Raw genomic sequence first — 14,547 nt, 5'->3', positions numbered from 1 at the left:
ATTTCCTGATATTGGAAAATGCTGGGTGCAGTGCCATTTGGTGGAAAATAGAGTGAGGCATGGAAAATCGATCCAGAATGAAAGTCTTGTACGTTGCTATGGTCCTATGTTGTCCTCTAGCTTCTCTTCCCGCACCTCCCCCTGCTCCATTTCAAGTCTATTAGCAGAACTTCGTTTGAAAAAAAAGAGAAAATGTGTGTGGAAATAAAATAATGTATGTGTGCCTTTGTTAAGCAGGACTGTCAAAATTCACATACTCCCTTACATATGCTTCAATACTTTGACGGTATTATATAAACTGCAATTAAAGGAAAGTAAATGCATCTTAAATTTGAGAAAGAAATTATAAGAAATCGAGTAAATCACTGATTGTGAGATAGTATTAATCGTTGATAAACTGTAAGTTTTGACAAACTCCTGAGCTAATTTCCAGATTTTATCTCTAGTCTTCTGTCTATCACAATGGATTGCTAGTTTGTTTAAGCATCTGTCTCCTTTATGCGATTGTGGACTTCTTGAGGGCAAGGCCTATATTGTACCTAGTTTTATACCTACAGTACTTGGGAACTTGTGGGTTATTAATAAATTCCCCCTCAGTCTTCCCTAAATAAGTGACTTTTATTTCATAGGATTTGGAGAATAAACAAGGCCCTGTATTCTGTATTCTAAGTTCTTTCCCTGAATCTTCAGCAGCATTGAAGGTGTTTCTCACCTTGGCAACTGGAGTGCTGAGGATTCCATTTGTCCAGTAGGAATCAAGAACTGAAGACTCCTCATATGAATATAGGCCTTCCACTTGCTCCAGGACCATGATCCTAACCCATGGAATGTACTGTCTTGAAATACTGCTCATCAGGTTTTCTGAATCTAGATTATTATAAATGTTTCTGATGTTTATAAACTCTATAGATGGAGTTTATGGATTTACATTTATTGACTGTACATCTGCAGAAATCCTTAAGCAAAGGGAGAGGAAAGGTAGATAAAAGGATGAAAGTTAATATCCCAAGTAATGCATTTATATAAGTAACATTTTGTAGTATCTGGAGCAAATTTACATGTTTTGTAAGAATGCTCCTTTATGTATAATATTATGTATTATGTATAATAATGCAGAAAGGAGAATTCTTGCAAAACATGTATATAATAATTCTGTTCAATAGGTGTTACAGATATCATGGCTGCATAGCAAATTACCCTCTAATTTTGTGACATCAAACAACCATTCATTATGCTCATGGGTTCTATGGGTTTTATGGTTCCAGAATTTGGTCAGGACACATGGGTTTAGCTTTTCTCTGCTGATGTCAGGGTTTCAGCTGGAAGACTCAAGCTGGGGACTGGAATTATTTGAAGAATCATTCACTCATGTTTCTGGTAGTTGATGTTGGCATTGGGCTGGGAGCCTTAGTTCCTCTCCACATGGGCCTCTCCACATGGACTGAGTGGGCTCTTTTTGGTTTCCTCACACTATGGTGACTAGGCACAACCCTTGAGACAGAGAGCCTGGAGAGGTCATATCATTTGTTATGACCTAGCCTAGGAAGGCATGCATGCCACATTTTATTCATCCAGGTAGTCACAAGGTCCTGCTCAGGTTCAAGGGGAGGGAAGATAGACTCCAGATGGTGAGTGGCAAGGTTCTGGAAGAGCATATGGGACCAGAATTATTACCACAGCTATTTTTCAAAATGCGGTCTGCCACATAGGGATGATATTCTCATTTTATAGAGGAGAAACTGAGACAAAGTTTAAGTGGCTGTTCAGAACTTGCAATGCCTATTGTGGAAGTACCAAAACTGTCAGTATAATTTTTACTTTTTCAAGAGAAAATATACTAAACTTGTCATAATTTTACCCTGGAAAAAAGAGTAACATGGAAATCATTTCAAAAGTATCTTTGACATATAGTCACATTTCATAAGGAAACTCGGGCTCCTTTTTGAAAGTTAATATGAGATGCTAATGTAACTTTTATCCATTGACTTCTTTATCTACATCTGCAGCCACAGGTTTTTCTTGAGCATCAGATTTCAGGTTCTAAACTGTACCCTTCCACCTGCCTCAAGTTCAACATGTTCCAAAGCTAGCCCATCATTTTTCTCTCAACCTAGCTCCTCCATAAGTGGATTTCCCATCTCTGTGGTTGTTACTATCATCCTTCTAATTGGCAGGGCTGGGGCTTCGGAGTTGTCCTTGACTCCTCCCTGTCCTTCTATCCCACTGTGATAGACTCTGCTTTTGCAGTGTTTCTTCTATTTATCCATCCACTCACCTAAGAAAACAGTGAAAATAACTTCTGCTATCAGAGAAGACATTTCAATATCACAGTCACTCTGGGATCATTTCCATTGTCTTCTCTCGGGGACAGGTCTTCATTATTATATTTTATTTTTAAAGATTTAATTTTATTTATTTTTGGCTGCGTTGCGTCTTCGTTGCTGCGCACGGGCTTTCTCTAGTTGCGGTGAGCGGGGGCTACTCTTCGTTGCAGTACACGGGCTTCTCATTGTGGTGGCTTCTCTTGTGGAGCATAGGCTCTAGGCACACGGGCTTCAGTAGTTGTGGCACACGGGCTCAGTAGTTGTGGTGTGCAGGCTCTAGAGCATAGGCTCAGTTGTTGTGGCTCATGGGCTTAGTTGCTCTGTGGCATGTGGGATCTTCCCAGACCAGGGCATGAACCCGTGTCCCCTGCATTGGCAGGCGGATTCTTAACCACTGCGCCACCAGGGAAGTCCCCTTCATTACTTTAATTTCTGTTTACTTATCTGTCTCTTCCATGAGACTATGGAGAATTGAGAGCAGAAGTCTTGCCTTGTTCACCCCCAGTTCCCCAGCATCCCAATATAACACATGACCTAGTCAAGGAATGTTTGTAGAATGAGTAAAAAGTCTGCTTTATTTATCTGTATTAGTTAGGAAAGGTTAACGCCTATGACAAATAAACCTAATCTCAGTGGCTTAAAACAGTAAAAGCTTGTTTCTTGCTCACATATGTTCCAGTGTGCATGTCCAAGGGCCTTCTTTATTTCTTGGCTCCACCATCTTCTAGGGGATCTTGAGTTTTAATGGCCAAGCCTAGAAGGGGACTACTACATTACTTTTGTTCATGTTCTATTGGACAAAACTCAATCACAACTCAATCCATGTTCTATTGGACAAAACTGCATACTGAAGTTTGTGAGCCACTGAGTTAGAATGAGGGTGAGAGGGTGAGACTATCAACAGGAGGGCTTGAAAGGAACTTACAATATCCCTGATGAGAAACAATGAGGTTATCCACTAAAGTGTTGGTTATGGTCTTGGAGAGGCAGGCACAGACAGACTGAAATGTGTTTCAGATGGCCAGATAAGTCAGCATGGTAGGGGCTCCAAGGAACAAGTTGTAGGTTGAGAGAGAGAGAGAAATCAAGAGAGTGCGAGGGAGCTTGACAGGGGAAGTAACAATGTCCTGCAGCTTGAAAATGGATTGGGTAGAGTGAGCTGGTGGGTGGAGCAAGACAAGCAAAATCTAGTAATGTCACCCCAAGGACTTCACAGTGTCTCTTCCTCTGACTCCATGTCATCTCTCGCCACGTAAGTGGCATCCTGCCTAAGAAAGATGCCCCCAAATGATGCCCCTGGCTCATCTCACAGGCCAACAGAAACCCCAAGCATCAGAACTAAACAACTGCCTGGGCATCCCATACCTTCCAGCTAAAGACTCTGAACTCTAAACCATCATTCACCTTAGTAGTTTTTGTCATTCACCTACTCAACGGCCATTTCTTCTCTTCCTCTATCAGAACATTAATTTTCTTTTGGGTGGCCATATGCCCAGCTCTCAGGGTATGAATTATGATCGGATAACTCAACCATAGCTACTATTTTCCTTTTCCTCAGATGGGGATAAGCATGTGAACTAGTTTTAGCCAATGAAATGGAAAAGTTAGGTAGGTCTGCTGGGGCCTCCTGGGAAATATTTTTCTCCTTGTTAAGAAAGTAAAACCTTTTGCCCTCTCTCTGCTTTGTATCTTGGATGCTGTTATGTGAGGGAGTGGTGCTTGAATGAGAGGACAAACCTGAGAATGGAATGCAACACATAGAGGATAGCAGAGCATAGAGATTAAAAAGAGCTTGTTCTGAGCCAAATTTGGGCTAGCCTATGTCTTGTCTTTAAGCTACTCTTAGCTGTGTTACTTACAACCAAAAGCATTCCTAATTACTTATCCTCCTCTAGCAAACTAACCTTGGTATGCCCCTCAGTCCTATTTGCCCCAGGTATCTAGATTTTTTTTGGCCTCGTTTGGAAACCTGATATCCATTCTTCTTTGCCAATCCCCTAATTTGGCTCTATCCCTTCCTACACTCCCTAACTTTACCTCTATGCTCGCTGAAATTCAACTTCTGTGAACTGCAAACTCCCTTGTACTCTCAACAGCTTCATCTTGCTCCAACTGATTCCTGGTTTTCCGTCCAGACCTTTCAAGCAGAGGCCAGCTACTTTTTCTCCCATATGGACATTCCACAATGCCTGTGGGGTAGGTATCTATCTTCCTCGTTCTCCATTGTTATTTCCACTAATTCCTTTTTGTTTCCTCACACTCACAGCTCTTTGAAGTATATCTAGTACATGGCCACACACTTTACCCTCCATTTCTACCCTTAGATGCCTTCTTCTATCAAATTCCAGGACACTCCTTCATGGGTTTTTTTGTTTTTTGTTTTTAAATGACTTTAGCCTCCGGCTCACTCTTCTCTCCACTGATTTCCCTGTTTTTATTCTTGGTGACTTCAATATATTCATAGATGTCCAACCCACACTTGGGCCTATTATCTCCTAGACTCCTCAAATCCAACAATCTTGTCCTCTGTCCTGCTCAGTGTAACTGTGAGGAGGAGAGGATCAGTGGGACTTAGCCAGAAGGTCTCTAGACTCCTAACCCAAGCCTTCCTTTGAACTATACCATGATGCCTTCACAGTTAGTCACTACTTATGGGGACAGAAACTTGAATGTCTCTGCATTCAGTAATGGCTGGCTCTAGTAAAGAAAGGTACCAGGGTATAGGTTGTTTTTGCTATTTGTCTGAGGGTTGAGATATCCTGGGGAGAAGTATCATTGAATAAAAATCAATAGCATCCTTCAAAAATGTCAGCATAAAATGCCATTCAAAACAATATAAAAGGTTAATGATACCTTGCTTTGAGGGTTTCAAAATACATTATCAGATTAAATAGAAGCTACGATGACATGTTGTCCCCGTGAAGAGAAAAAATAATTAGCTAAAGCTATTTAAACATGTAGTAAATATATGAAAAAATCTATTACTCAAGCCAGAATATGTTTCAGGTTGTTTGATCAAAACACACCCAGGTACCCCTTTCTTATATGTGACTATTCAGTACAGTCGTCATCAGAGTTTTCATTGAGCACTTAAATCGGGAGACGTCAGGGAGGGGCAGGGCATATCTAGTAAGAATTTGTGGTAAAGTGCTATTTTATGGAGACATTGATGGAGTCATAAGTTTTCCAAGGAATTAAGTGAATAGCCAGAAGACAAGTTCAGATATGCCAGGGCATCTTGGGACAGAGGCTTAATGCTGATTTTGGGCTGTGATGTCTCTTTGGTAACCATGGTGAAGCTGGATGAGCTTAAACACTGCATGTTGAAAATTCCTTAAGAATGAGTCAATAATGAATTTCTTGCCTTTGGTGAAACTGGGCTGAAATACTTCAAAGTCAGATTTGGAAATATGTGCTTGAAGACTTCAGAGTCACAGAAGTTTCAGATAGAATTCATTAAAGAAAAAACAACCCTCATTTCCAAAAAATTTAAAAAAATAAAAAAAGATATCATACCAAAAAGTATGATGACTACAATCTCTTGAGCAACTTGTATTTCTTAAAGGGATTGGATAACCAAATCCACTGATTTCTCAAAATTACAACTGTATTCAAAGTTTAAGAGCAAAATCCTTCTGCTTAGAGATGAATAGGCTATGTGCAGATTCTGTGAATGAGTTCATGATTAGTCATTCTAATATGTCTGATTCTTCCAATAAGGATGATAAATGTATTACTTCAATATACTCCAGCAACTGATGTGTCAAAATCTTCTTTTGAACTTCCTGGGTCTCAGGAAAGAAATATCTCCCTTCTCTTTCCTCATCCAACGTTGTTATTCTCAAGTACCCACTGCTGAACAGGGGAATAAGAGAATCAGAAGTCATCATTATACCTTTTAATATCCAAGATGGTGGCTTCTGCAGAAGGGAAAAAGGCATTTCTTTTCTTACTGTCTGTGGTGCCTTTATTGTGGTTCATATTCTGGTATTCTTTTCCTCCCTGTTTAGTCCCTTTCAGGGTAAGGGTCTCTCAACTGCTAACAAACATAGACATGTTAGTCAAATGCCTGCTATATTGAGTACAAAAAATGGATAAGCTATATATCTGAAAAATAGAACGTAAATGAGATTTGGATGATAGAAATTTCTATTTATTGACCCCATAGGAAATAAGTAGACCAAAAGTTTATTCTTCATTATCTATTTTTGAAGAAAAAAATGCACACATTCAGATAGAAATATTTATTACTTTCCTATCTTTTCCCCTTTGCAAAGGAAGGATTTAACTCTGGCGCCAGTACCAAGTAAGCCATTATTTAGAATTGAGGTCAATGCAGAATATAAAATGATGGTGGAAAGTGAGGGGGTGAGCATATCCTAAGGGCTAGAGGAAAAATAAAAATTATAGAATCTAGTAACCATCTTACACTCTTGTTAAGTGCTTATAGGACAAAGTATTTGAAAGACCTCTTTAAAAAAAAATAATCTGATTAACAATTAAAAATGGTGCACATTCTCTTGCATTACATTTCATTACAGTTCATTCTGTTGTATTACAAGGCCAAACTAAAACTTAGTCAGGGTAATGAGTCAAAACAAGTGGTTCTGTATTTCTCAGGCAAAGTAGTTTATTCTTCTAGGAAATGCCTAATATACATACAATCAGTGTCTCAGGTAGTAAGTGATGGATTTAGCCAAATTTCTTGAGCCTCTATATCTCCAAAACAGCCTGATTCAATCTCAGCCACCGGAGAGTGCAGGCTGCGCAGGCAGACCTGTGGAGTAGGCCTGTTAGCATGCAGAGAAATTTTTTCAATTTATTCCCACTTCGCCATGTTTGGGAAAATTAAGTTGTTCAACTTTGTGGAAAAGATGGAAATATATCTGTTGCCATTTGAGATAAAGGTAAAAGAGAGAAAGCATAAAGTGATATTTAAAGACAATGATGGATATCTGTGATATTAGCATTTAAAATTGTATGCAGGATTAGATTACTTCTTAGATAAGGTGGTGGGTTCAAGACACTTTTTTTCATGGCTGGGGAAGGCATAGTGCAGAGGGAATAAATGCAGATCTCTGTATGTTAGTGAGTGTGGGGTAGGGTCGGGTGGGGGAGTTGGCTATGGAATTTAGGAGAAGCACTATTTATTAGCCAAACAAACATGAGCTGAAAAAAATCAAAATCAAATTATTCTGGGTATGTGTCAGAGAAAAGTGCTACTCCTACTATGACAAATGCTTCAGACTAAGAAAAAAAGAAATCTCATGACCTGCTAATATTAGGAAGAATGAAGTTACAACTATTCCACATTTGCTTCCCTTTTCACAATAGGCTGCCATGAAAAAATTCTTAGAAAACCAGAGTTGCAATTTGAGTATAAGAGTAATACTTGTTAGACTTACCTCAAGAAAATATAGCTTTCTCAAACTTCAATTAAAATGACATTTCTTTTTTTTTTCTGAAAGAAAAAACTCCTGCATGACTTGAAAACCAACAATTTAAATGCTTTCATTTATTATAAAGTTTCATAAAATGTATCCCTTCACCATAATGAAAAGCCTAGTTTCTGTCCTGTTTTGTCAGAAGTAGCCTTTATGTGAGGGGTTATTTTTTTATGCTTGGAAACACCGCCCCCTGCTGTAACAAATGCTTAATTGCAGAAGGATTTTTTTGCTCTGAAATGAAAAGGATACAAAGAATAAAAATACAAGTATTAAAGTGAAAGAGACTTTATTTTGAATAATAATATTCATTCCATTGATATTCACATATCATTCATTCCATTTAATTTTCATAGTGCATAGCTATGTATGGAAGTAGATAAGGAAGAATTAACATTAGAAATATCTAAGGATGGAAGTATAAAGGCAAAGAAGGCATTTGATATATACCCATGAAAAGGCATCATAGGACAGTATCCATTAGAAGAGAAAGAAAACCATGCAAAATGTCTATCCAAACCACAGCAGGCAAGTGCAAACAGTACAAGTTATAGTTTCTTGGATACAAAAAGTATGCATGTTCTTTGGATTGAAAGCATAATATAAATGAGTGGCTTGGCTTTTACGTCCAAGCCAAAAATCATCTATAGAATTAAAAAGTGTGGATGCCACATGTGACAATAAAATATTCAAGGCCACAGATGGAGGTCATCAGCTTACAAAGAGAATACAGAGAGGCAGAGCAAATAAAAAAAATAGAGATATGCGATAAAGCCACCTCTGCCTAAGTTAGGAAATAGCAAATGCATAGGCATTAAAATGATAACGGCTCTTCATACTATGCTGCATTTCTATTTTCTCTGTCAAAAGAATTCATTGTGTATCGCTACAAAATTCAGTGAATAAGATGAGGCAATAAACGTAGGACCTTGGCATTAGGGCAAGTTTAATTTCCTTTTCATTTTATACAAGAAGTGAAAAAGAATATAGAACATGAAATGCTCATCTTTCCATTCAAATACTAACTTTTAAATGTTTCATATATACTGTGTTTGGCACAAAGGGGGCAGGAATATGAAGAATGATTAAACCCAGGCTTCCAACTCAAAAGATTTTACATCTGGAAAGCCAAGAAAAGGTAAAACTCCTCTTTACCATTTTTAAAATCAAATGCTTAAAGCAGGTTTTAAAAATTGATATGAAAAATTTGATAAGGAAAAACATCAAAGAAAGATACTGAACAAAATCTCCTGGTTTCCTTTATAGTTTGTTTTTTTCCTTTTGTTTTTCCAAATTGCATTTTACAGTAGAAATGCAGAGCACTTTGGTTAGCTATGGCTCAATATTGCTTGGTACTATCCTCTTAAGACATCATCTTCTTACACTCCACTGAACAGAAAACCATCCCTTCTACCGGCATGAACTTCTGCCCAATGAGACACTTGCTGCAGCAGGAGCACAGGAAGCACTCTGTGGACGCGTGCCAGCTGAAGTTGTTATAGGTCACCCGCTGCACTTCGGGATCAATGGCATTGTGGCATCCTTGACATACCTGTTAAGTCAATTATACAAAGAAGAGAATAAGATGAGAGATCTAACTGTGATGGTAACATTTTCACGTTAGAACAAACTCAGCGCATTGCTTCAGATGGCAGATTAAACTTAAGAATGACAACCTCAGAGATATACAACTGAGAATGACCTTCTTCTCGTTAACCTTCATAGCCAACAATTGTTAATGGGGGTCTATATGTGGAACACTGTGAGAAATAACAGGTGAAGTCCAAACAGGACTCAGTGCTTGCAAGATATCCCCATGGCAAAAAGTCTTGATGGCAAGTTCCAAAGCAGTGTGTTTGGTTCTAGTGTATTCTATTAGATTGTACATTAACAATTATTAAAAAAAAAAGTTTTATGATTTTTTCTATACTACCAAATGCTGACAAGGATGTGGAATGGTAAGAACTCTCATTCATTGCTGGTGGAAATGCAAAATGGTTCAGCTAATTTGGAAGACAGCTTGGCAGTTTCTTAAAATTAAACTTACTCTTATCATACAATCCAACAATCATGCTCCTTGGTGTTTACCCAAATGAGTTGAAAACTTATGTCCACATGAAAACCTGCACATGGATGCTTTATTTGTAATTGCCAAAACTTGGAAGATGTCCACCAGTGGGTAAATGGATAAATAAACTATGGTACATTCATACAATTCAGAGCTAAAAAGAAATGAACTGCCAAGCTATGGAGGAACCTTAAATGCACATTACTAAGTTAAAGAAGCCAATCTGGGAAGGCTACATACTGTATGATTCCAACTATATGACACTCTAGCAAAGGCAAAACTATGGAGAAAATAAAAAGATCAGTGGTTGCCAGGGGTAGGGAGTAGGGGGACAGGGAGGTAGGAGAGATGAACAGGCAGAGCACAGAGGGCTTATAGGCCAGTGAAAATATTCTGTATGATACTGCAACGATGGATATATGTCATTTGTCCATTCTATACATTTGTCCAAACCCATGGAATACACAACATCAACGGTGAACCCTAAGGTAAACTGTGGACTTTGGGTGATTATGATATGTCCATGTAGATTCACCCTTGTTAAAAAACGTACCACTCTGGTGAGTGACGTGGATAATGCTCAAGGTGACGCATGTGAGGGGAGTAGGGAGGATACGGGAAATCTCTGTATCTCCTTAACAATTTTGTTGTAAACCTAAAACTTCTCTAAAAAATAGGTTTTAAAAAAAAAGAGATTTTTCCTCACTCACTAAAGCTTTGAAGTGGTAATTTTACCAGTCTTACCTATGACACATGAGATTATTAACACTGCTAATTTCTAGACAGTAGTAAATGAAAATCATGTTCAAAGTAATTAAGGACTCAGTCAAAAAATACTGACAGTTTGAGAATAATTAGTTTGCACTATAAATATAACTTGTAGTTAACTGGCTTCTGTCATGTCATAATTTATGTATAATCTAATATCATGGAACATTAACACTTACATTCCATATACCATTCAGTGTACATGTATGTTATGTACAAATAAATATATGACATACACACATCTACACCCACAAACACACATAATTTTCTTCTTTAGCTGGACATGTATAGAAAGAAAATAAATGAATAACTGGCAATATTACAGCAGAAAACAAAACTACCCAGTTGAGAGCTCCAAAGCACTAGATAGTTCATATGCCTTCTTGTTTATATGTATTATATAAATCAATGTGTCTAAAGTTTTTGTTTTAAATATTTTATAACAAAGGAGGAAACCAACAAGATTGTCCAGCATTACATCAAAGTGACTCATCTTCCACACCCTTCCTGGTCTCTTAATGTGATTGTCAGGAATTCCTGAGAGATGAGGGTGGGTGGGTTGAGGAAGGTCATTTAGCCTGAGCCTTCTTACTTGAAAAGACCTGAAAGTGTGGCTGCCACTCAGTGGGTGAACTGGCTTAGGGTGTGAAGTGAGGCCTTGTTATAAATATGCACTTCAGACCTGCAATATACTTTCCATATTTTTTAGAACTACAAGCCTTCCTAATTACAGAGATTGTAGCTCCTTAATTCACAGGTTATGTCAACCCAATCTTCCCTGAGAAGCAAGGGAGATACTCTCTTTGCATGATCGATCCACTATTCCTGAATACAACAAAAATGAGTGTTTTGATTACAAACATACTACTAATTTGTAGCTGCACCATGCAAGCAATTGCTTTTGTATATATTCATTTTTTATAGCTTTGTAATTCATTTAGAATGTTGCCCTTTGTTGTTTTCTATATTTCATATTAATTTTTCAATATTTTAAAACTTGTTTGTATACAATACACGCATTTCACACTCAATTTTTTATTCCCTTGATTTTAGACCATGATCTACCTTCTTTATCTCAGCCCTCTCATAATGTTTGTAGATCTTTTTATAATCTTTCAAAACTCACATTTTCATTTGCAATTTAAAAAAAAGTGATAACTACTGTTCAACTGCACATAAAATTAAGGAAATTGTTTTGGTAAAAAAAAATAATTAGCACACTGAATGGTATAGGAATTTAGGGTTTGTGGGCTTCATGAAATTTAGTTTTATTAATAATTTGATTGCCATTCATCCCAAAGTCTGACATGATCCCAGGTAAAAACTACCGATCCCTCGTTCTTCATAAATCTGAAAGCTGCCCAGGTCCCAATCAAAGGTCTGGAGACTCCAGGACCAGTCAGGGAGATGACGTACTTCACCACTTTCTGCTTGGCATTAGATTTTTCCTGGATTCTTAATTAAACCGCTAGTAATTCAATAAGTTCTTATTTCCTTCAGTCCCTCCTACTTTTTATTTGTATACACAATATAAAATTGATGACACTTGTTGTAATGTGCTCTCTAGCAGGAGGATCCTGTGAAATCTCAGAGATGTGAATTCTGGGGGTGGCCATTTGAGACTAGAATTCCAGAGACCATGCAGAGACAAACTAAGTGTATTTATCATTTTCCTCCTTCCAGGTTAATTTTTTCCTCAGAAAAGCCCTGTTTTGAATTGAGTTCTTGGCTTCAGGTCTAAAAATAATTTGTATTCTCACTCCTTTTTTTTTTTCTTTTTAAGATTAAAAGATCTAAGCAGATCAATGCCCTGATCTAGATAATCTTCAAATTTTTATATCATTTAGCATGTTGCATGGGTACCTCTCTTTGCTATCAGCTAAGGTTTATTCAGGTGATGGATAGATATGTTCATTTTAATATTAAGCAAATGGCAATAGTGTATCTTACTGAGAAAGTAAACCTTCTAAAAGAAATCATGCCATATTATAAAGCTAAATAATTTAGAGATTCTCTCATTCTCTTTTTAATCATATCTGCGGTTATTCCTCTCCAATGATTATTGCAATGCAATGGAGAGAAGCTTGTAACAATAAAGGAGCTTCATCTGTTTAAAGCTTTATTCTATAAATATCTGAGTACCTACAGTGTTGTTCTAGTGTTGGAAATAGAACAGAAAAAAAGCAGACAAAATCCCTGCCCTCATGGAGTTTACATTCTAGTCCTTGAGACCAAGGTAACATATCCCTGTAATGTGTAAAATGCACATTATGATAATTCTCTTCTGTAGAGAAATTGTTGCAACAACATTTAGAGAAGCGTTTTTTTTTTTAGCTAAATGACGTATCAGGCCATATGATGATTCAACATCTTATCCCCAGGTATAAGGAAGGTCCATGTTGACCCCCAAAGCAAATGAGAAATGTTAAAACACAAGTCAGTCACTCAAACATTTCCTAAGTGCAAACATTGAGGGTATGGAAATAAAGAGGCAAGCTCTATCCTCCAGCTGTTTACAGTCTGGTGGAAGAGACAGATGAATGATATTAACAATTACACACACGTGGGCAAGCACACACAGAGCCCTGTGGGAAGAGAGGCATCCAGCCTAGCCAGAGAGAAAGGGGTGGAGCTTGGGGTAGGGAATCAGGAAAGGTGTTCTGAAAAAAGTTAAGCCTAAACTGAGTCTGGAGCATTGTGCAGGCACAGTCAGGTAAAACAGGGAGGGAATTCCCTGGCGGTCTAGTGATTAGGACCCAGCGCTTTCACTGCCGGGGGTCTGGGTTTGATTCCTGGTTGGGGAGCTAAGATCTGACAAGCTGTGTGGTGTGGCCAAAAAAAAAAAAATTATAAATAAATAAATAAATAAGTTAGAAAAACAACAGGGAATAGGACATATCAGGCAAAGGAATTAGTGTGAGCAGAAGACAAAGAACAGTGTATAAACTATGAAATGCAGGTAACTTGGGAAATGTATGATTTGGGTTAGATAACTAGTAGAAGTGGCTGGACAGGTAAGAAGGGGCTGGATCTATTAAGCAAAGGCTTAATGATCAGATTTTCATTTTAGAAAGATTATCTTCCATCTTTATGGAAGGTGGCTTTGAACAAGAAGAATGGAAGTGGGGAGGCCAAATTAGAGGTCACTACAATAATCCAAATGACAAAAAAAAAAGTAGTTGTAACTGTGAGAATCTGAGATATATCGATCAGGCAGAGTTGACAGAAAATGACAGCTGATAGATTATATCTGGGGGCAGTGGGTAAAGGCTGAAAACTGGCATTGACACCAAAACTTCTTACCTTATTTTCATTGTATCATACTCTGAGAACTATACATAATAAATATGTCATTTTATTCCTTAGCCAGGAGTCTCCTCTACTTGATAGCTCAGGGAGATCTTTAACTAGTACTTATTTATCTGCATGTAAAGTAAACATCTATCCTTTTAATACCCCCTGGGTTATAAGCTTTACCACATATGGTCAACTCTTTCTTTATCTACTCTTTATTTAATTTATCTATCTCTGGGCAATCATTCAACAGAAGCTCTGTGTAAGCAGGGTGTGTATACATATATATATGTACTTTCACATTAAATATTTGAATGTTTGGCTCATGCAAATAAATATAAATATGCCAGTCAAATTTTGCTATATATATCAATTCAATGAGAGTTTAAGAAATAGGCACTGTACAATGTACAGGTAGCAAAAACAAAGCCACAGTGGGTGATCTGGTAACAAGAACAGAAACATAAACATTAAAATAGAGCTAAAGCGTATGAAAAGCCCCTCAATACCTTAATTTAAGTGAAATCTGATCTGTATGATGAGAATCAATCAATCTCACTCCCATTAAGGAATTTTTTTTTGGTGGGGATTTGATTATCATGTAGCAGTTTAGAGTGTAAACTGCACAGGTAGAATCTTGAGGTGGTTC

The 14,547-nt window shown here is 37.6% G+C and overlaps 2 protein-coding genes across 7 annotated transcripts in view; one reads left to right on the top strand and one right to left on the bottom strand.

The window, feature by feature from the left end:
* The window catches only part of TFEC (transcription factor EC), a 686,635-nt gene that overhangs the window by 364,712 nt on the left and 307,376 nt on the right, over positions 1-14,547 (top strand). The gene's annotated exons all lie outside the window — the stretch shown is intronic.
* Positions 8,041-14,547, bottom strand: part of TES (testin LIM domain protein) — a 45,043-nt gene continuing 38,536 nt past the window's right edge. For all 3 annotated transcript variants that reach the window (XM_082400115.1, XM_082400113.1, XM_082400114.1), the window contains one exon: positions 8,041-9,320. In XM_082400115.1, coding sequence (XP_082256241.1) covers positions 9,132-9,320 — 189 coding nt within the window. In that variant the 3' untranslated portion in view covers positions 8,041-9,131. The remainder of the gene's footprint in view (positions 9,321-14,547) is intronic.

Source organism: Balaenoptera borealis (genome assembly GCF_965194805.1).
Source record: "Balaenoptera borealis genome assembly, chromosome: 7".
Classification (NCBI taxonomy): Eukaryota; Metazoa; Chordata; class Mammalia; order Artiodactyla; family Balaenopteridae; genus Balaenoptera; species Balaenoptera borealis.
This window is presented reverse-complemented; position numbering and strand designations above follow the sequence as displayed.